The following is a 24,913-nucleotide window of genomic DNA, read 5'->3' as shown; positions in this document are numbered from 1 at the left end:
CATCTACCTTATTACTTATTACCTTATTACTAAAAAGACACAAGTAGTTATAGCTGTTTTTGATTCTGACTTTATTCAATTTCTATGTTTCTATGTTTTAGCTTAGTTAAATATAAATATAATCAATATAACTATTTCTCTGTATAAGAAAACAACAATTTTGTTTCGAACAGAAAATTAGGGTTTGCCTTCAGAGCAGGGTTTATGGCAGTTTTAGAAATCCAATTTCCCTGAGTAATACCCGATTTTCACCTGTTTTCAAGTAGTTTTTCCTTGAGTTCAGAAAAGCTCTAATTTCTTAATTTCTTTTTTTTTTTTTTATTTGCTTTTCATTTTATAGTATTTCACTAGTTTTCTTCAGTTGATCTTGTCTTGTTTGTTGTTTGCAACTTTCTTTGCCAATTGATCTTTTTTATTATTGTCTGTGATTGAACTCAGGTAACTTCTATATCTTTTATGGGCAGATTTTACATTGATGATCATTTTGTTTATAATTTTGAAATTATGCGGCTGAAGATTATTTGATAGCATATGATCTTTGACTAATAGTCTTGCAGTTATTGATTTTACATTTAAATTTTTTCCAGTTCTTTCTAACCATTCTTTATAAATATGTTGTAACTTTTCTTTTTGAAAATAGGTCTTTTCTGAAGTCTTATTAAATTATTATATTTAATTAAACATTTATCTAAAAATATATATATTTTTTAATATTACAATTCAATCCCAGCAATAAAGCAAGCAACCACTATTAAATTAAGAGTTAATTATTACAATATTAAAACAAAGAATAGAGTTAAAGAGCAAGAAAACGGTTGACAGAAATCTTGAAAAGCTGTAGGTTGTATGAGTCAGGAAAACATAAAGATGGGAAAGAGTTCCAAAGGGTTGAGGTGTGGGGGAAAAAACTAGACAAATAAAAGATTTAAGAGGATGCAGGGACAGATACAGTAAAAGAATAAGACTTTGCTGAATGACGAGTCAAGCAAGAATGAGTTTTAGCTGATGAAACTCAAGATGATAGCTCTTTTAAGCAGAACCAACTTACTATTAGTACTAAAAGAGACGCAACTTTATTATGATGGGAGAGAGGCTCAAAGTTAGCAGATAGAGCAGGTCCAAGTATGTTTACAATGTCTTTTTAGACCTTGTCTAGAAGAGAAAGAGCACCATTAGAAGAACCAGCCCAATCAAAAAGGCAATTTAAAGGATGATATTTTTTGTCAAGACAGGAGTATAAAGTTGAATTGTCATCAAATTAAGACACTTTATATGTAAGGTTGTCAGTAAGATTATTTATGAAGATAAGAAACAAAACACGATCAAGGATAGAACTTTAGGGTACCCCAGAAGTTACTGAAAAAAAAGCAGTTAGCAAGTCAGCTGTAGAAAGAGAAAATCGAAAACTGTATTGATTGTTTGACAGTAAGTTATTTGACTCAAGGTGGGTTGTTAATATTTGTTGATCAAAAACTCAAAGATCTTGCTTTTAAGAGAAAGATATTATAAGATTTATAATTTATAGTTGTTATATATTATAATACTTATAAAGCCACTGTAGTGAGTAACCTTCAATAATAATAAAGACTCAAAATATTTATATTGCAAAATAACTTCAAACTTAATATAAAACCGAAAAATATTCCCTGATTTTGAAGATTTTCAAAAAAAATTCTCTGACTTTTCTAGGTATTCTCTGATTTTCTAAACTTTTGAAAAGCAGGGTCCATGGCACTCAGCAAAAACCTGGTTTTCCAGGTTTTTGCTGAGTGCCATGGACCCTGCTTTTGTAAAGGCCCTAATATACTTATTAAAATTGGGAATCATTTTTAGATTGTACTCTAACACTACAACAGAAAAAGTTAGGTATGGTTGGTTATGATATATATATATATTGATATATATTATGCTATTTAAATTTTAACTGACATTTGCAATAAACTTAAAAAAGAATAACTATAAAAAACATTTACATATAGGCTTTATTTAAATTTTTTTTTTTTTTTTGCCCACATAAACAGACTTACATGGGTCTGGAGGGAGATGGGGATGAAATCCGGCTACTCCCAGCAAAGCCTCTTACTATTTCTTTATGTGTGTAGTTAACTTACCTCGATAAGCTTCTTGTTTCTTAGAGATAGTGCCACATGTGAGACAAGTTACCTATTAAAAATAACGACCAGAGAGTTTTTAATAAAAATTTATTCATATATCAAAAATAAAAACTTAGTGTCTTTAAAAAAATTACTATATAGATAAAAAAATTTTTTTATTATTGGGTACAAAATGTGTTATTCTAACTTGTTATGACTAAAAAAAATAAAAAAATATTTTTTTACAATATTCAAAATTATTTAATAATTGCTTCAATAGTAAAGATAATACTTCAATATTTGTCTAAAAACTTTTAATTCTAGAAAATTCTTGAACTAATAGAAATTTTAAGAAATTTCTAGAAATTAAAATATTTTCAGACTGTTAAGTAGTAATTACACAAGAATAAATGTACAAGTTAATGGAGGTTTGCGTTGTAGAATTTTTTGATCTTGTACAGTTTGAGGAATTGCAATTAACAGAGTTTCACATATATCAATTTGCTACATAAAAAAGTGTTTTGTGGTAATATCATACCCATTATTGTTTAATGTGTAAAACTAACTGCTTTTAAATTCATATGATAATTCGTATCTACAACTTTACAGGACGATGCAGGGAAGAAAAGAGATTCATGAAGTTTGCTGTTCTGCAAATTAATAGAATCGCAGAAGGTGCTGATGTAACCCCTTTTCATCAATATATATTAATGAATAACATCATTACCTTAATAACATTATAGAGGGCAAAACAGGACTGAAGGGGCAAAACTGAGGATGTTTGTAACTTTTCATAGAATTTTTATAAAGATGAACTTTATAGAACTTTTGTATAGATAAATTCTATAGAAACTTTTATATAAATGAATTTCATAGAAACTGAAGTTAAGCTGATGACATGCTTTCAAAAACTCTTCATTATTTATTGTGTACAAATGTAATGATAAATAGCATTTTTCATTAGAGTACATTTGTTTTAATCTTTTTGCTAAATAGTTTTAAATGAAAATTTGCGTTAAAAAAAAAAACGAAAAAAAACTAATTACATCACTTTGTAGTTGTCCTCCAAATATTCCTGATATAATTGTATCGCAGCCATTTGTAAATCTTTTTGATGTTAAAAGTTCATTATGTACACGATCTAACAAACAGTGCATGAACTCGTGAGCATCATGTTGTTGATAACCTCTATTTGAAAAATCAACAATTTAAAACAGTGATAAAAGCATGCAGTAAGATCATTAAAAATTCAACATTAAATACAACAACCTAAATCTTGGTACAACCTTCCAAACTACAGTAAAAAGAGATTCAGGCGAAATAGCTGTATTCGAACCTTGTTGCCATAGTGCACAAAGAACTTTACGCAGTTCTTCAACTAATGAGCTAAACCAAGGATAAAGATTTGAAATTCATTGATTTACAATTTAGTATATTCAACATATTATTATTTTCACCTACATGTCATCAGACTGATAACTTCGTGTATAATATTATTATTTTCACCTACATGTCATCAGACTGATAACTTTGTGTATAATATTGTTATTTTCACCTACATGTCATCAGACTGATAACTTCGTGTATAATATTTTTTTGTTTGTTCATCCATATTTTTCACATTCAATTCTATTGCAGGTAACTCTTTGAAATAACCACTGAAGTATTTCAAATTGCTAAAACAAAAAACAATTATGATAGATTCAAGACATAATTAACCAAATAAAGAAATAATCAATAAACCAATGATTATAAACCCAAAAACCCAAAACAGTTATTGATTATTATTATTTCTTAAACAACATAAAAAATGATTCTATTAACTTTAGTATACTATACTGATGATATAGTACATTATACTGATGCCATATTTGCAAACTACTATATAACTCCATGTAAATATTTGTTCTAAATGTGGCTTATAGGTACAGTGTTTTACACAACTGCCTGAGTTCTTGTTCTGTGTTCTATATGGCCTGAGTTAAAAATATTAAAGATGATGCTGTCATGGTAACTGATTATAATAACAATTTAAAATATTAAAACAATAACCTTAGAGATTGTAATATTGCGTTCATGAAACATGTATTTCCAAGATTGCGCAATCCAACAGTGCGAACATTATTTCCTCCTTTATTTTCCTAAATGTACACATACTTTTGTTAATCATATTTAAAATAAAAAATTTTCAGAGAAAAGTTAAATGTATTATAAAATGAAAATATATATTAAAAAATCAAATAAAAATTTATACATCAAACAAATTTAATATAACAACTAAAACTCGAAAGTCACGCAAGTTTTAGTTGAATTGAGTTTTGGTTGAAGGAACAAGAGATGATAGCTCATTTGAGCATCCCCCGTAATATATTTGTAGAGAAAGATATGCAAACTTACAACAATAAGACATTTACAATGCTTTATTGTTGTAAGGTTGCATCTCTTTCTCTACAAAAATATTTCCCTTTTCTCCTCTAGACAACCATGTCTAGAGAAAGGGATTATTAGAAGAACCAGTCCAAATAAAACAACAGTATTTCATATAGATACAAATAATAGATTTGTAGTGGTAGAGAAAATAATTGAGTGTTAGGGAATGGAAAACATGATAAAAAGAGGTAACCTTAAAAGATGCTAACTTAGCAACTAAATGAACACAATGCCAGATTCATGGCAGATTTTTTGTACGATATAGATTAGTAATTGGCATCACCAACTCTTAATTAATTGAATCAAGACGAGCAGATTTTGTTTAATAGTTTGCTTTAAAAAAAATTATAATCTTGTCATACTTTTAGTATTAGTACCTTCAATACATTTAAGGCAGTAAAAACTATAAAAGAGAGATGAGGTATTGATAAAGAAACTTTACTCTTAAAAAGTTTATAATCTTACTAACTCTTAAAGGTTTATAATCTCAGTTAAGAAACTCAAATGATTTGACATTTTTAGAATACTGTTGAAGTACAAAATGTCAACATTATCATTTTTAACATTAATGAAATAAATAAAGAGAAATCACTTTTAGTAAATAAAAATAAAAGAAATTGTAAATGTGTGACCAGCAAAAGCTGGCCTCATGTTATTGTTTTAAGTTGGTAAATAAAACAGAAACTTGATTTCAAAAACTTGAAAACTTTTTTTATACTCTTATCCTCTTACAAGAAATTAATTTTTTTAATAAACCTTATAAGAAATAAATTTTTTAATCTACCTAACAACATCTTGTGTCACAAAAAAATGTGCTAGAAAAAACATTGGGTTGAAACAAAAGATTGTGAATATATATGTAGCTTGCACAAAATTTGATATCTCGCAACAGACATTTTTCAGCTCTTGAGCTCATTTACTTTTGGCCAAGACCTGTGTGTGTGTATGTGTGTGTATATATATATATATATATATATATATATATATATATATATATATATATATATATATATATATATATATATATATATATGAGCCCCTGAGATGCATAGTGGTATAAGTCACTCATATCTAGTTTGGTATAAGTCTGACTAATATCACTATGGCTGTGAACAAAAACAGCTGTTTAGTGAAGAGCATAACAAAAAACAGTTCCAGCATCATTATCGATTTCATTAGACTTATACCACTTTGCCATGTAATAGAATAAACAAAATGCTAACCCTTGGTGGCAATAACTCAAAATATTGAAAAAATGTGTCTTATACCACTATTCATCTCATGGGTTCATATATATATATATATATATATATATATATATATATATATATATATATATATATATATATATATATATATATATATATATATATATATATATATATATATATATATATATATATATATATGATTTGAGTGTAGACATCGTGTATAAGAGTGTATGTTATAATAATAAGAAAACATCAACCAATACGAATTCTCTTAATACAAATAATAATTTATTTTGAGAAATTTTCACTGGGTTATGGACACCAGCATCATCAGCTCGTAATATATTACATAAGTAACTGTTATAGTAGCATTTCATAGTATTAACTATTCAGTTTATATTTTTTTAACATTTTATAAAAATTGTTCTGAAGTTTAAAAAAAAAATTCAACATTAAATTTCCTGATTTTATTTAAAATTAATGTTATGAAAAAGAATATGAATTAGTTAATTTTCAAGCATTAAGTTTTTTTTGTATTCATAAAGTTCAGTTTTTTATCTTGGAAAATTATATTAATATTTATTATTATATTAATTATTATATTATTATTTTACGAGCTGATGATGCTGGTGTCCATAACCCAGTGAAAATTTCTCAAAATAAATTATTATTTGTATTATGAGAATTCATATTGTTTGATGTTTTCTTTTATATATATATATATATATATATATATATATATATATATATATATATATATATATAATATATATATATATATATATATATATATATATATATATATGCGAGGAGTGAATTTTCAAAGTGCTAAGTTCGAAAAATAAATTTTTTTTGTTTATTCCATGTCCAAATTTAATATACTTAAATATATAATCTATTTAAATATTAGATCTAATAATAGACTCTTGGTTCTAATAATAGATCAAGAAAATGTCAATTTCTATTGTTGTACCCTATAAGTAAACCAATTCATATTAACATTTAACTTTTACAGTAACTTTTGTTGACAAAATATTGGTTAGATCAATATAAATGAAATTATTTAATTTTTAATTATTTAAAGATAATAAATATGGAGAAAAAAATATGCATGGAACATATGCATGTTCTGCCTAAGTGCATCTTGCTAACTCTTATGCTAATATGCAAAACTTGGTCGACAACCAGAACTTAATATATATTAAATATAGTTCTTTAAGCAATCCTTTAACTTAATTTTCTTTTTAATATGCTACACCCATGTCAAGCTCTTCTAAAAATACTATGGGGCAATTTTAAGGGTTTTACATTAATATAATAGATATTAGTGTCATTTTTTTAAATCTGACATTAACAGTTTATGCATCTCTGTATTTTATTAGGTTTAAAATTTAAACAATTTAATCAAAATGAATCAGACTAATCAAATTTAAGTTAATATATTTAAAATTTCATTATAAACCAAGTTCATATTCAGGGCTCTGTAAATCCAGAAAAATATAACCCTAACATAATTTAAAAAATCTAAAAACAACAATTAAAATGGTTTGTACACTACCAGGAACAAATAAAAATCAATGACATTAAATACTTTAAGAATAATTGAAATGCCAAATTTTGAGAATGGATATCTATATACTATTTTATTTGCATTGTATTAGATAAACAACAATTTTCATCACAATGTAATAAATTAGATACAATAAAAATTAATAAAATAATTTTCAGTAAAATAGTTGTTTTTCCAATTGTATAAAACAGTGGCATATGAGGTTAAACAACTTATAAAACAGTGGCATAAGAGGTTACAAAAATCGGAGAATGTATAATAATCTAAATGTCGTGTAATGATAAAATAAAACAACGATGTAATGAAACCGCTATTACTAAAATACAAAAAAAACTTTTACAAAAACTTTTTTTTTACTTTTGAGGGAGATCGATTAAGTTTTTTCATAGGCGATTCTTTTGAAATTTGTTGATCAATAGATTGTCTCCTTTTTCGCTTCTGGATTCTAAACTCATTCAAAAAGGTTAAATAAAATAAATTATTTGTTTCATTTTCAAAGAAATATTCAGATAATCTTGAACTTTTTTCAAACCTTTCTATTTCTGAAGATTAGAAACTTAGAACTTGGCTTTCTGGTCCTAAAACTGTCCATCAATATATAACTTGGCTGTTAACTCACTCATCAAACTCGCTCGCTTGTAAACATCAGATTTTATCAGCAATTTAGCCACTAACCTTGGAATTTCATTTTGTAGTGCAGTGCGAATTAGATTTATATCTCCAGTGCTTGTATCGTTAATAACGAAATCATCACATTTGTAGCTAAAATAGAGATTTATTATACAAACTTATAAACTAGAAACAAGCTTATATACTTTAAATTCTCCGGATATATTATAATTTCTCTAATTGAGCAAAATTAGACAAAATTCAAACTATTGATGACAATAATTTAAGAAAAATCCAGAGGTAATTTTAATGACAATTAATTAATAATATCTCTGCAATCAACAAACAAATAACTTGTGACACTATCACAAACAGTTTAATAAAAATAATAACTATATAAAAATATATATATATATATATATATATATATATATATATATATATATATATATATATATATATATATATATATATATATATATAAATGTAGCAATAGATGCATGCGGATGACATCAAAAAAAAACAGGAAGTTGCAAGGACTTCAGTACATACATTGACTGATAAATAGCCTGACTCACAATAGAATGCGTTTACATTTAGAGCGCAAAAATGATATTAGGAAATTGCGACTTAACCTATGAATTGAGTGATGGATATGTGCCAGTCAAAGATGTTTCTATAAAAATTGTCCAAAATAAAAGAAGCAATGCAATTCATGCAACTTTACAAAAGACCTTACAACTTATTACACAATATAAAACGCAGCAAAGCCATTACTATTTTCAACTTGAACTTAAAATCTTTTTTATTTATAAAATTTATTTTTTCAATCTTGTAATTACAAGAAATGTGGTAGAACACATTAATACTCAAGTACCTTTACACGTACACATTACAGTTTTTTATTTTATAATTATTTTGAAGTTTAATAAAACAAAGTTCCTAAACCTGTTTTGCATTGTTGTGGTAGTGTTTTAAGATATTGAATTCACTAATCATGCAAATATTTAGAACATTGAACATAACTTTAACAGACAAAAGATTAAAAAGCAAACATGACAAAATGACAATGTTGATATGTATTAGGGATGTAACATAAGTGTATCTAAGGTGTAATGGTGATTTAAAAATTACTTTATTGAAATCAATTCATATTATAGCATAGTACTATAAAAAATATTAAAGATGTAATAACCAATAATGCAATGACCAAGATTTGAATCAAGTTCCAAAGGTCGGAAGTTTTGATTGATTTTCTCTGCCTAAATAATTTTAAAAAAGAAGTTTAATAAAGATCTAAATTTAGGACACAGCGCATTCTATCGAACTTGAGAGTCACATTCATAACAATTTTGTTTTATTATTAAAAAAATAAACTAAACATTTTAAAATTTTTTTTTACAACTTGTCAATTGAAAACCTTAATCTAAATTTCCGACTCCAATGAACCTCCAGTAAATCCCTAATGTGTATTTACTATAACTATAAGTTATGGTCTGAGAGTAAAAACAATAAGTCGTTTTGAAGCTCATTGCATGTTAAACATAATTGGTTAGAAGTTAGTAATTTGAAGTTAGAAATAGTCTTGAATGACAAAATGCAAAAAAACAAAGAGATTTTTTCATTTAAATTACAAGAACTTACCAAAGTTTAGTTTTAATTAAAAAAAAACCTTAACAAACAATACATCATCATAATAGTCCATTTATCACCTTTTTTAAAACAGATAATCATCATTGTTTTCATAAAACAGAAAATTAATCATTTTTGTTTTTGTTTGAAACACTACAAGTCTGTTCAAAGCTGTCACAGTAAAAAAGATCAGGTAAACATATAAGGTAAAATTTATTAATCATAAGATAAAAGTTGACTCTGCCGGTTTCTATAACAGGTACATTGGCCAATAGGATGATGGAACATCAGCCTGCGAAATTCGAAGGAATTCAGGTTGGCACAAGAGTGCCGTACTAAGCAGACATAAGGCCTGCACAAAATTTATTTGGATTTTTTGCTTTCTGTTATGAAAAGGGTTATGATTATTTGATTATAAAAGCTTTGCTTTATAACTATTAACATAAAAATAGTTAACAAAAAAAAAATGAATTGAAAAAAAAAAGAATGATTTTTTTTAAAATAAAACTTGTTAAACTTGAAAAAAGTAACTACAGTAAATAAATTATGAACTTATAATGAACGAATATTACACATTTTTCACATATATTTATTTTTACATGCCGCCACTAAAAGATTTAAGCTGCATGCCGTCGTAAAGCAAAGTTAGGTAAGAGTGTACTAGTTAAGTTGATTGGGCATGATGGAATGTTTGATTACTGATGGAAATTGGGCATGATGGAATGTTTGATTTGAAACTTTTTGCCAGATAATGACATCATTATAACTACGCATTGCATTTTGGGATGCCTGGGAGCAAATAAAAGTTAAAATTTGTAAATATCCTGCTGTTTTCTAATTAGTTTTATAAAAGTTGATCATTATTATCTATATGGTTTACAACTATTTTTTTTTTTATTCGCTTTTTTTTAATGGGTAAGAGTGATCATTGTGCAGTTTTTGGTTGTAACAACGATCGCCGATACAAAGAAAAGTATGTTTTGAAAGATCATATTTGGAAGACATTTAGTTTCAGCGAATTAAAATTTTTTACTTGTAAAGAGAAATATTTTTCCACATGGAGTAAAATTATTAACAGAGAAATAGTCGACCCTTTAACAAAAAAAAGAAAGCTATATACTGTAAATAAGAATACAAAAGTATGTGCAAATCATTTTGAATATGGGAAGCCAACTGAGCTATCCCCTCATCCAAGGTTATATTTGAAAGGATATGAAATATCTCCTCCTCAAAATAAAAGAAAATTACCAATGCCTCGATATACACCTAATAAAGTTTCTAAAAAACAAAAAAATACACATTTTTCAAGTACCTGTACCACTACTAGTAGCAGTAACAATAACAACAACATTCTCCAACAGTCTTATATGTCAATATCTCCTCCATGTCTATCATCAACAGCATCTGATAAGCAACTTTCTCCACAACAATTCAACTTAATATTTAACACACCAGCAACTTATCTAACACCAACAACACTTTATAAACAAAGTAGTCATAAAAGATTAACATGGGAGGCAGTGCGTTCTTTACCCAAAGTCATAAAATTGTATACTGGGTGTCCAACTGAAAATGTTTTTTTATATATTGTTAGCCGTGTTCAAGCTAAACATAAAAAAAAATTTCATACTTCATGGATCATAAATGTTCATTTGAACCAAAGCAATATCAATTTAGTCTTGCTAGTAAACCTTTAAGTAAAAAGAAACCTGGTCCATCACGACAGCTTTTTGTTGAAGATGAAGTGTTACTTACTTTAATGCGTATTCAAATTGACTCACCATTACAAGATTTAGCATTTCGCTTTAAAATTTCAGTAAGTCACGCATCTAGGATTTTAACTACATTTATTACATTATTAGCCCGAGAACTTGAACCATTAATGTATTGGCCTACTCCAGAAGAAATATTAAATTTCACACATCCTCATTTTATTGGAGATTTTGTTTATGTTAAAGGAATTGGTGACTGTACTGAACAAACTATTCAAAAATCTGCCAATGCTAAAGCTCAATATCAACATATAGTTCTTATAAAAGTAGAAACATTAAAAAAACTTATATTTTGTACTAAAGGCGGTTCTATCTCTTTTGTTTCTAAAGGTTACTCTGGATCTTCCTCAAATCGTTTTATCACTCAAGATTGCAATGTTGCAAGAAGATTCACTCCCGGTTTTATTGCACTTTTTGATAAAGGTTGCAATGTTCAAAATTTATTTCTATCAAGGCAGGTAAAAGCTGTAATTCCACCATTTTTACGTAGTAAGTGACAGTTTACACCCTCTGAAGTGTATCATTGCAAGTGCATAGCATGTGCAAGAATACACATTGACCGTGTCATTGGAAGGCTGAAAGAATTTCCACTTCTAAAGAACACTCTACCTATTACATTAGTCCCTTTAATAGATGATATATGGATAATTGCTGCTGCCATTTTTAACCTGCAACCACCTCTAGTAAAAGCAACAGCAGTATAAATTGTTGTTCTTTGATGTTACTTTTGAAATCTGTTTTTTGAACTAGTTGTACTGTGCTCAGCCTGCAAAATCTGGGTTGTTACTTGGCGCTTGCTGGACCCTTTCCAAGACCTGTTCGAGAGTGGCACCTAACCACTGTTCATTTTTTCTGAAAAAAAGAACAGTGGTCAGTTGACACCCTCGGACGGGTCCCAAAAATGGTCCAGGGGTGTTGAATTTGACCTGGGTTTTGCATGCTGTTGTGTTTGCTTTTTAATTTTTGGTTATTATTGTGCTATTGTATAAAATTTGGTTTATTTTTTGTTATATTTGTATTTTAATATTTCTGCAGCCTGCAAAATTCTAGTCATCACTCCCTAGATTCTTTTCAAGACTCTTTTGAGAGAGGCAACCAACCACTGTTCATTTTTTCTCAAAAAGGAACAGTGGTTAGTTGCTCCCCTCTGGCAGGTCCCAAAAACGGTTTGGGTGTGTTAAGTTCTGATCTGAATTTCGCAGGCTGTTGTGTTTGCTCTTTAATTTTTGTTTATTATTGTGCTATTTTATGAAATTTGGTTAATTTTTTATTTAAATTTGCATTTTAATATCTATGCAGCATGCAAAATCCTGGTCATAACTCGGCACCCCCAGACCCTTTCCGAGAGAGGCAACCAACCAATGTTCTTTTTTTCTAAAAAAGGAACAGTGATTGGTTGCCCCCCCCCCCTTGGGCGAGTCTCGAAAACGGTCCAGAGGTGCCGAGTTCTGACCTGGATTTTGCTTTTTAATTTTTGGTTATTATTGTACTATGTTATGAGTTTGATTAATTTTTTTTTTATATTCGCATTTTAATATCTTTGCTTGCACAGTTAAATATCATTTATTTTGAAAAACTGCAGTTTTATAGACAAGTAAGCTTTAATCTTCAGGATATATTGTCACACTGATATATTTATGCATCTACTATAGTCATTATAGGCATGCAAACATAATAAGGTGTCAAATGTCCAGGGGCGTTCTCTTTTTTGTTATCCCGTAATTTTTTTTTTTAAATAAGCCAAATTTGGTATTAAAAAAAGCGTAATTTATTATGAATTTAAAAAAAATAACCATTTGAAACATTTGTTGTCGAATAGCATTGACGTTCTTTCTCAAAACTTTTGCGAATATATCCAGTCCTTCATATTCTACATAATTCTGTGTATTCTACATAATTTAAGTGTATTCTACATAATTTAATAGAAATTTATTATTTCGTTTCGGTTACCTAATTTTAAAAAATTAGTAGAGATTATTGAAAAATAATAAAAAAGCGAAATCCTTTGGTGTGATGATAGTGCTACTATTATATCAATAGCCACTGGGAGGCTTAAATCTGGTTACACTGTCTTCGTGAAATAGCCTAATTTTAAATTTTTTATAAAAACTTATTTAAAAAAAAAAAAAAAGCATAATCATTGCAAGAAACGAATAAACATACATACATTTACGTTCTTTTAACATAACGGGAAATAATTCTAGAAATAAAAATTATTGTAAAAGAAATAAAATCTAATTTTGCGTAATATCGCTCTATTAGAGCGATTAAATTAATATCTGATCTATTATTATCAATTATCTAATTAATGTAGATGTTAACAACAAAGTTAGTATCAAATACTTATATTTATTCCTAGTGACGGATGCAGGAAGTTTTGGTGAATGGTTATGTTGATCACAAAAATTAAATTTTCATAAAAAGAGGCACCGTTATCTTAGTTACTTAAGGGCTTATGTCAGAACCATAACGACAGGGGAAAGGGGGGGGGGGCACCTAACCTCCTCTTTTTTTTTCTTTTTTAAAAATCAAGATATCGAGGACTTTTTTTACAAATTGATGATCGTGATCCCCCACCTTCAAAACCAGTGTCGTTGGCCTTGAACCGTGTATACTATGGATCCGATAATATTTTCCTAATAACTAAAAATCTTGCTAACACTAAAACCTCTTGTAGCTTCTAATACTAGTATTTTTTTTATACTTAGGGACCCTTAAAAGTTCAGGTCACAGTGTGATTGCACCTGCATAGTGCTGAGGGTGCATACGATGTCAGAGAGTCTGATTTCCCTGAACTTTACCTGTTTCCCTGATTTAATTTATACTTACAAAAATTCAACTTTAGAAAAAAAGCACTTGATTTTTTTTAGAAAAACACCTTACATTGCAAAAAATATATATAGGTCATAAAGCAATCTGCCCACATTATGTATAAAATATATGACTGATAGATGTCTAACCAGCTTGCAGCTATTTACCCTTAGATTACCCTGATTTTTCCAAAATTCAACCCTATTTCCCTGATAGTTCTTTTTTTTTGCTTGCAGACATTCTTTGAATTCCCTGACGTTTCCCTTATCCCTTGCATGTGATATTATTATTTTATATATTATTACAATAAATTGTCACAAAGTGCCTGGATATATAAAAGTTTAACAATGTCAAAGTTTGTATTAAAAAAAAAAAAAATACAAAATAAAGATATTGTGCCAAGTAAAGAAATTCTAATTTAGTAAATAATCACAGATATTTTTTTTATTTTTTTTTTTCAGATTATTCACCTACCCAAGGCCCGATAGGGGCCACTACAGTCGAGGAGGCTACTCATTTTTTTGTGTTTTTTTTTTTAAGTTGTTATTCGTAGTGCAACCCTCTCTCAACTCTTAAACTCTGAAACACGAACCTTGCCGAGCAAGGCCGCTGCGCGGAGAAACTAAGTTGAGCGCGGTACTTCCAGGGACGTGGTGGGAGTCGAACTCCGAACCTCTCGCTTACAAAGCGAGCGCTCTTACCACTACACCACTACCGCATATATATAAAATGATATTAAAAAGAAATAAAGAACTATACATAGTAGTGTACTGAAAATAACTATCACTATGCTGTTGATATTCCTATATTGATAAATGGTAACACTCCTACTGAGACATTTACTTTAAGTCTTCTTGGATTACTATTTTGTAACCACTTCTCGTATAAACCTTATAAACAAACAATTCCAAAGTTAGCATCAGCTAAGGTTGTCATTCATTTGCTCACCATTTTCTTACATCTGATTCCTACAAATTTCTTAATTGTCCCTGTATGGATTACTGTTGTCACATTTGGGCTAGTTCTTCAAATGATGCCCTTTCTCTTCATAAATCACAAAACTTATTATAAATATAGTTGGACCAGTTTTAGCTTCTAAGCTTGACCATGTGTCCCATGGTCATAATATTACACCTCTATCTCTTTTTTAAAATTGTTCCATGAACCAAATCTTTTTTTAATTATGCGTGACTTGTAATTCAGCAAAGTCACTTGGTTTAAATATAAAAATAGTGTTATTGCAGCATCAGTATCCGTATCAATAAACATAATTTTACTGTATCTATTCCTTCATGCTCTAAAAACTTTTGTTTGTCTAATTTTTTCCCTCGCAGTCTTCATTCTACGGCTTTCTTGCTTTTAACTTTACTCTCATTTTTCTGTAACTCTTAACTGAAATAGTGGTTGCTTACATCATTGTTGGCAGTAAATTAGATTTAAAAAAATCAAACATGAAAATGTATAACTTTTGTTTATATTTAGTTGGTTATTTAGTTTAAATTTTATTTTACTTTTTTCAATTATTTTATTTTTCATATATATATTTATTTCTATTTTTTTCATTTACTTTAATTCTATTCCGTCTATTGTATAAAATATATATATATATATATATATATATATATATATATATATACATACACACACTTCCTGATGAACCTACTGAGTGAGAAACAATTTGTTGAAGAAACTATTGTATGAAATATAAACATAAATATATATATAAATATAAACATAAATATATATATAAATATAAACATAAATATATATATAAATATAAACATAAATATATATATATATAAATATAAACATAAATATATATACATATATATATATACATATATATATATATATATATATATATATATATATATATATATATATATATATATATATATATATATATATATATATATATATATATATATACATACACACACTTCCTGATGAACGTACTGACTGAGAAAAAATTTGTTGAAAAAAAAAATTAGATGTGTTTTTTTCAAATTTATTATTGCTGTTTTTTAAGAACATTGAGCACTCTATTTGTAAAATAGACTAACATAATTTATATATATATATATATATATATATATATATATATATATATATATATATATATATATATATATATTATTTTCTATTTTATGTTTTTATTTTATTTTTAATTCTATTCTTTTTATTTACTCATTTATAAATTTTTTTAAATATATATATATATATATATATATATATATATATATATAATATATATATATATATATATATATATATATATATATATATATATATATATGTATACATACATATATTGATGTTTGATTTTTTATCTTATTTGATTATGTATATATATATATTGACTTTATATAGTTTTCTACAGTTTTACATTTGGTAATTATCTGTTAATTATTTTAATTCTAATACTGCTGTATTTTGCTTTTCTACCTTTTCAACTTGTGAAACAACAAACTTGTGAAACAAGGCTTTGGATGACTTTTCTGCAGGTGAAAGTGGTTCTTACAAAATCTATGTCATATAAATATGGAAGCATAACATTGTTAAAATATGTAACTAATTTTGGTAGGCACTTTGGATCCTTAGAAATACGAAATGTGCAAGATTCTTTGGGTAAATAAATTTCAAAGTCACAATAATTGGCACCTGTAACAAATAGTTGGTGTTGAACTTGGGTGTAATAAGGGTGATTAAGTTTGATTGCAAAACTTTCATTACTTTTTACTATAAAACAAGAAGGCATTGAAAGGTATTCTGAAATGGTTTTATCTCTTGCTGAAAAAGGACATTAGCATTCTAACAAACCAAATCCACAACAAGTACAATTGATATTTCTATCAGGACTTGCACTCAGAAATGGATATTCAGAGCATATTGTCAAGCCTGCTATGTTACAACTAAAATTTTTATGTAAACTTTTGTTTTTTCTAACATAACGTTTGACAGCAAATTCTTTATTGCTTCGTCCCCATGATAGGGCACTACTGGAAATAGTTTTAATTTGTTCACAAATCTTTACACATAAGTTAAAAGAGGATGTTGGATTTGTAACTGTTTGCCTATCACTAACTTTCTGAATTACCTCATGGGATACTGATGATGTAATAACACCATTTCTACATTTAAACCAATTAACAGAATTTGACTGGTCTGTTGTTATATTGCAAATTTTTTTAATATTAGAACTTGTTCGATAGGTTTTTAAGTTATAATGAAACAAATTCATATCGGTTATACAAACTATTTCATCAATTGTTTTAGGATATTCTGTAGTAATTGTAAAATCAATATATATTTTATAAAAACTTGTTTTTTTAAACTGAAAAACACTTGCATTACCATTGGTAGCTTTAGCAATATTCTCCCAGTCCTCAGGTGAATATGTGACATCAATGTCTGTTCGTGAACGAGGTTCATAAAAGTTTCTACTTGGACCAGGTTTAACATCATCATTTTCAGGATGTGGTCGCCTAAAATTAACTGAACTTATCTCACATGGTTCGTGTATTTTTCGACGCTTTTCAACTCGTACATCCCATTGTTGTTTTTTGCCAGTACATGTTTTATTATGGCCTAACCTGACTTCATTCTCAATATAATGCAATAAACTAAAGACATGCTTACAGGATGAACTATAACCTGCAACACACGAACATTCAGCAGTAAAAACATACTCTGAACCATAAAAACATACCCAAACTAAATATGGATTTTCATTTATTCTTGTCTGTGGAACAACAGTAGCTCTAACATAACAATGTCGAATACTGTCAACAATGTTATTAATGGTGACATCTTTAACATGCCCAGAATATTGCAAGTTTTTTCCTTCTCTAAATGCGGTCATTGCACTCTTATTAATAGCATATTCTTTAATGACTTCTAAAGTCGCATTAGGAAGATATTGAATTCCACTTTGCCAGTTACTTTTTAAATCTTCAGGAAATGGAAGATGTAGAATATCTTCAACAACTAACTTCCTTCTTCGACTGTTATTTATTTCATTGATATGGTTATCAGTGGTAGGTAACAATGGTAGGTTTAAAGCTTCTGCCATAATAACTTTTTCTATTAAAAGTGCTTTTCGTGCACTTCCTGAACCAAGCGGGACACCTCTTGTTAATAAATACGTTTTTAAGTCATCTACTTTCCACTTTGACAAATCTGAAGTAAAAACCATATTCAAACAAATAAATAAGAATAATAATCTAAGCTAATGCAATAATTGCTGGGTTTTCACATAGAATTATATATTGAATAGAATTGTTTGCTCCCAGGCGATCCCAAAATGCAATGCGTGTTATAATGGCGTTGTTATCTGGCAAAGGTCAATTAGCTTTGGCTAATAGTAATAATAATAATTGTAATTTTTTTATATGTAAATTTTGATTATTTTGCCTTTTATCAGTTGCGAAACCAGAAAATACTGAACACTTCTCATATCACTGGCAGCGAGTGCAGCAAAAATAACACAAGAAACTTTGGAAGAACTTGAAAGCATTTGGCTAATATCAGAAATTTTGATACCACAAAGTTAAAAAAATTTGGCTTAAAAAAGGGAAGGACTTTTATCTTAACAGATACACCAAAATAAATTAAAAAAAACGAGAACACCAAAAATAAAATAGCAAAAAAGATTTAAAGAATATAAAGAAGGTACCAGAAAAGAAAATACAAAAAATACACCAAAAAATGCTGCAGAAGATAAAGGTATCAAAAGGAAAAATTAAAAATTTTTTTTTTGAATAAAAAGCCTGCATTAGCTAAGAATAGGAAAGCAGATACAGCATGCATATGCTGTATATGCAAAAGCTGTTTGGTGAGTCTAAACTGGGAGTAAATTGGATTACGTGCCTTATGTATTCCCTTTGTGCTCATCACCCATGTTTTATTATAGATTGACATACTGCCAAATTTTTCTTTGACTTCTGACAATGCTGATGACTGAAGATAATAGTGTTTAAATTTATGTATTCTTTGGACACAAATATTAAAAAAAGTTCATTATAATACTAGCTTGTATAGTTGCGTTTTTAAAAGTGCATTTATTGTTAAACATGTATTTTGAAAGAATTACACCCACATCCATCTGATCATCATGTTCTCTCTTGGTAATTAACCAGGACATATAAATAGGGAAGAGTTGCCAAAATTGGAAAAGTGCTTCAACTGAAAACTTGCCTTTACTTTAGAAATAAAATGTTTCATGCCTGTACTTTGCAAAATATAAAATGCCTAATTTTCTAGGTTTTGAGAGATTTTGAAAGTTATCCCACAAAAAATGCATGTGCACCATCAATTGAAACTTTTTTTGCATCATTTTTTAAAGGTGATTTAACTTAAAGTTCACACTATATTGACAAATAACTGTGGGTTGTACAGTTTTTCCTTTTTAATGCAGTGAGACTTAAAATGCAAGTAATAACACAAACTTATTCTATAAATTGCTGTAAGCATATTGCAGTAATATAACAAAAAAGTCCAAAGTTTTTTTGTACTTAATCAGTAATAGCGCAATTTAAAAATAGTTACAATCATAAACTTTAAAATAATTATTTAGTGATAATTATATTTTAGTGATTTTTTATTAATAAAAAAACATAACAGTTGAAACTTTTGTACAATTTAATATTTGTAGAACTTCATTTTGCTCATGCAATTTATTGTTTATATTGTCACTGTAAAGAAGAAAATAATTCTAAATTGATTTCTGTTAATTACATTTTTTTTAAAAGAAGCAAGTTTTTGATTAAGGAATTAAAGTATTCCAATTTAGAAAAGTGGTTGTTTTGATTGGAAAAAAATGGCTTGACAAAACCGAAACTATTTCTAATAACAGTGCAATCAACTCAAGCAAACCATGGATAAATATATAGAAGGGCTGTCTGGAAAGGCAAGCAGTTGAATACCTTGCATACAATATATTCATACAGTATTTTATTTTGACGACTTAGCCACGGTTTTTTGCATATGTTAATTATTTGCATGTTTTAAAAAAGCAAAATAATTTAATAAGAAAATTAAAAATAAACAAACCATAAACTAAAAAGGGAAACAAACTTAATGAATGATAAAATAGATAAAGGATAAACAGGAGAAAATAAAAGCATAAAAATAATATATTTTTTAATTAGGCATCTCAATTAATAGTTAACTAATTTAAAAGCATTTCAATTCATAGTTTGAAGCTAATAATTTAAAAATATATGTTTATACCCATATATATCCATATTATGTGCCAGTATTTAATAAATAATAAATATATGCATAACTTTATGATATATAATGTATTATAAATTTCATCATCAAAATCAAACCTTGCAAAATCTTATAATTTTGGGAGGGCCTGGATTGTAAAATTTAATATCTAGGGACTATATTTGAACAAGTTTTGCAAATTCAGAAACAGAGGACATTTTTTTTTAATACAGCAAATACAAATTTTTTTTTGAGAATTTACACCAAATACCCTTATGGCAGGTGCCGGCACAGGGGGTACTGCCTAAATTATTTTCCTAGAATTGTCCTGTCTTTATATACGAAGGTGCCTTTGTTATCATCCACTTTAACAGAAAAATATTTATAAATAATATAATAAAGGAAAAACTTGTGTGCAATTAGGCAGTTAAGATATAGTATAAATTTGTGAATTTCTGCTCTATCTTAAAAATATATACACAAAGCGTATTAAAAAAAAAAACAACATGTATAACAAATGAAAATACTAATTAATACCTAAGACTTTTCATTTTATGTATTAATTTGCAAGTAATAATAAATAATATGTATATTATAGTAAATATATTAATAATAAAATTACAACAACGATATTAATTAATTTTATTTTATTTTAAAAAATGAGTATTTTCTTTTTTTTTTCTTATTATATTTTACATATAGTTTAGTGGTACATACCAAAATACCATTAAAGTGGTACTTACCAAAAGACCATTAAAGAAGCATCAATGCAAACATTATGCGAAGTGCATGATTCACTGTGGATCTTTGCATGACCATTCACATATCTATAAACACATTTTTTATATTTATTTAAATAATGTCAATTACAATTTAACTATTTAGTTTCACACACACACACACACACACACACACACACACACACACACACACACACACACACACACACACACACACACATGAGTTGCCTAGAGTCAGGGAGAAAGGGGGAGGGGGAAGGAGGGGAGACGGGACACTGGGTACATTTTACTTAAGCACATGGACAAAGGGGTACGTGCAACCCTCAATAAAAGATTTTATTAAAATTTTTATTAAATAATCATAAAGAGCACTATTCCTTGGAAAAATTTAAAATAGAATCTAAAAGACTCTTGACTAACTAATCAGAATGAGCATGAAATGATTAAAAAAATACTATTTTAAATAGACTACAGTATTTTTTTAAACAACTTTTTCTTATTTTTCTCTTTAAGTAACTTTTTGGTTACTAAAAAAAATAAATGATTCCAACATTTTTCAAATATTCTTTCTCAATACATTCATTCCAATTAATTTGATATTGTGAAATTGTATTTAATTCTTTTTCTCTTTAATGCTTTTGAGAATTAAATTCTATACAAAAAATTCATTTTGATTTTGAAACAAATATAATACTTTTTTATTTTATTTAAAAATAAGTAACACACATCTTAGAGTAAAAACATTATGTCCAGTTTTCGAAAGCATGATTCAAGGTCCCAAGGCAGAAAAAAAACTGTAGAAAAAGTTATAAAAGTATACAAAAACAAAACGCTCACTGGAAAAGTGGCTTCGATAAAACTAAATAATTAAAAAATTCAATTTATTTTAAACATAACTCAGAGTTGAATGCAAATTTGAGATCAACAATGTGTCCTCTTTGATATCATTAAAGTTGTAGATCATATACTTGTTTTTATGATGAATCTAAGTGCAGGCCTTGTTAAGAAGTGTAACACCGTGTGAATTTTACATACAAAATGGCGATTTCACCCACATGTTGAGCGATTTACCTTATGCCATAACTATTTTTAATTAGATAATTTAAAAAGTCTTTTAAAATAGTTTTAAAAGATTTTTTAAATTATCAATGTTTGCAAAATTCTTTTGGCACACTTATGCCAGTTTTTGCAACTGCTTTGTACTTCTGCAAGTTCAGCTTTCTGGTAAAAATGACAACAATATAACTGACATTAACATTGAAGTTAAACCATGCTTTAAGATTGCAGTGAAAATATCATATAAGTTTGAAGTTCTTTATATATATCTTAGTTCTTTATTATATATTAAGAAGTTGCTATATCTCTCTATAGCAACTTCTAACAGTTTGAGATCTGCAATAAATTGCCTAACTTAAACTGTTTTTTGCTGACCTTTAAACAATTTGAGGTCGGCAGTAAGGTAAGCATTGCTGAATGCCGAGCCTAATTTCAAGAACTGTAAGTATAAAAAAATAACCAAGTGTCACCAAATATTTGATGCTTCGGCCAAGTGTCTAGCCGAATACTCAATATTTGGTATTCGTGACATCTCTAGCTTAAATATTCCAAGTGAAAAAAGTTTTGGCATAGTGAAAATGGCTTCACATGTATGTAAAATTTCCATTTTATACCTAAACGGGAAAAGGGTAACCCTTCTTAACATTACCTGCAGTGTATTCAAGTATTTGGTAATAACACAGTATTAAAGCATTATATTTATTTTAATAAAATATTATACTTTATACTCCTGTCTTGATAAAAAGTCTTCTCTTTTCAATCTCTTAGAACAGGCAGTCAAACTTAAATTTGATCTCTACTTAGTAACAGATTTGGACTTGCAGTAATCTTAAATTTGATCTCTCTTTAGTAACAATCTTAAATTTGATCTCTCTTTAGTAACAGCTTGGGACCTTGCCGAACACTCCTCTTCATGTCTTCTTGGATTATTGTTCAATACTGACCTCTCATAGAAACCATATATACAATTCATTGCAAAGTTAGTATGTTAAGGTTGCTTTTATTTTTTGTGCTTTTCATAATCTTACTCCTGGTTCCATTCTATAATTCTTATTTTTACCTGTATGTATACTGTCTCTTATTCGTTAAATAAATTAATTTGCTAAATCCCTTATTTGCCCCAGTATGGAATACTGTTGTCATATTTGGGCTAGTTCTTCTAATTATGCTTTTTCTCTTTCCTTAAGACAAGGTCTAAAAACATTGTAAGCATAATTGGACCTGCTTTGACTGCCCCTGCACTTTAATGCTTTGGAACTCTCTCCTATCTTTATGTCTTTCTGATTCATTCAACCTTTAACATTTTAAGTCTTCTGTTAACCGTTTTCTTGCTCTTTAGCACTATTCCTTATTTTCTTCTCTCCTAACTTAATAGTGGTTGAAATAAATGACTACAGCTTCTTTCAATAAATTAACTTGCTTAAAGAAAATACATTGTATATCTATACAGTGTATTTTCTTTAAACAAGTGCCAAGCATCAACACTTAGAACATTGTATTTCAAACCCTGAAATGAATCAGTGTACATAAACATTAATTTTTAAAGTTTTGAAAAATATTTTTAATAGCCCTAACATTATCAAAAAGGTTCTGACCAGTATATGCGTGTTAAACTAAAATACTAAATTGTGTATACTATATTTGTGTCAATATAATTGGATAATCATAAGTTTATCATTAAAAAGATAAGACAACTCCATAGTTGTGATTTAATTTTTCTCCAATCAATCATTTGAAAATATGATTTAGTATTTTAATCTAGGATTATTTGTAATTTTTGTTAAACTTCAACCTCCAAGCAATATTACTATTAAACTGAAGTATTTCTTTTAATAGTTAGAACAGAAAAATAATGTTTATAAAAACTAAAATACCTTCCACATAAAACTTCACCACATTTCAAACACATCCATGGACTTTTGTTCGTTTTGCACACTAAAGTAGTCAGTGTATTAAAATATTGAATACTATACTCTAAGAACACATTTATTATGCTTTAAAAACATTTTTATTTTATAAAATTTACCTTGAGAATAAAGAAAATACTTAATTCTGAAATTAAAAAAGATACCTTGTTTTCCCCTTATACTACTTTTTCAAGAAAAAAAGAGATTTCTTATCTTATACTATAAGATAATATAAGACATTATAATTTATAAAAACATCATTTACCTGAGCAACTCCATAGATTTCGATTTTCATTCATTAATCGGCTGACAAAAGCAGGAGATATTTCCACAGACAATTCTAGATGATTACATTCCATTCTTCGTATTTAATAATAAAGTATAAATTACAACTTTTTAAAATTTAACTTTATGCAATTGCTACTGAGTCGCAGATAACTATTTAAAAGTTATTTACTAAGATTCAATTATTCCGAATTTGTAGCACCGTAATCTTTTACTTAAGGATATTTACTACTTTTTATCCGCAATCCGGAGCTGTGAGTCACGCCACAGCCTGATATAAAGAGAAAGAAGCCTAATTAAAGTAGCTATTTGTTGTAATCAATTCTTTAATGTAAAAAGTTCTACAGAGATGATTTAAGGATATTTGATTATTTTATAAATAATTTGAACAAAAAAATGTCACATAATCGCACCTATTTTAAAGGTATTCAAGAGAGAAATTGTATTATCGATTTTGACGGTTCCTTTCCTTTAATGTGTTTCTTAATTAATAATATTCATTAGTGAGATTGAACTTAAGTGAGAAAGAACGGAAAATTGAAGTGACCCGTACATTCAACATAATTTTAACTTGAGTTTTTTTC

General features: G+C 27.7%; 1 protein-coding gene across 1 annotated transcript in view; it reads right to left on the bottom strand.

Annotated features, from left to right (window-relative positions):
* LOC100201348 (ubiquitin carboxyl-terminal hydrolase 3) overlaps positions 1-24,883 on the bottom strand; it is a 32,021-nt gene extending 7,138 nt beyond the window's left edge. The window contains exons 1-11 of the mRNA XM_065816292.1: positions 24,743-24,883; positions 24,310-24,600; positions 24,012-24,072; positions 21,085-21,168; positions 7,980-8,066; positions 7,662-7,749; positions 4,146-4,234; positions 3,653-3,769; positions 3,363-3,479; positions 3,140-3,281; positions 2,112-2,163 (exon numbers count right to left, since the gene is read on the bottom strand). Of these exons, the coding sequence (XP_065672364.1) occupies positions 2,112-2,163; positions 3,140-3,281; positions 3,363-3,479; positions 3,653-3,769; positions 4,146-4,234; positions 7,662-7,749; positions 7,980-8,066; positions 21,085-21,168; positions 24,012-24,072; positions 24,310-24,403 (931 nt within the window). The 5' untranslated portion in view covers positions 24,404-24,600; positions 24,743-24,883. The remainder of the gene's footprint in view (positions 1-2,111; positions 2,164-3,139; positions 3,282-3,362; positions 3,480-3,652; positions 3,770-4,145; positions 4,235-7,661; positions 7,750-7,979; positions 8,067-21,084; positions 21,169-24,011; positions 24,073-24,309; positions 24,601-24,742) is intronic.
* Positions 24,884-24,913: the final 30 nt, after the last annotated feature.

Source organism: Hydra vulgaris, chromosome 13 (assembly GCF_038396675.1).
Source record: "Hydra vulgaris chromosome 13, alternate assembly HydraT2T_AEP".
Classification (NCBI taxonomy): Eukaryota; Metazoa; Cnidaria; class Hydrozoa; order Anthoathecata; family Hydridae; genus Hydra; species Hydra vulgaris.
This window is presented reverse-complemented; position numbering and strand designations above follow the sequence as displayed.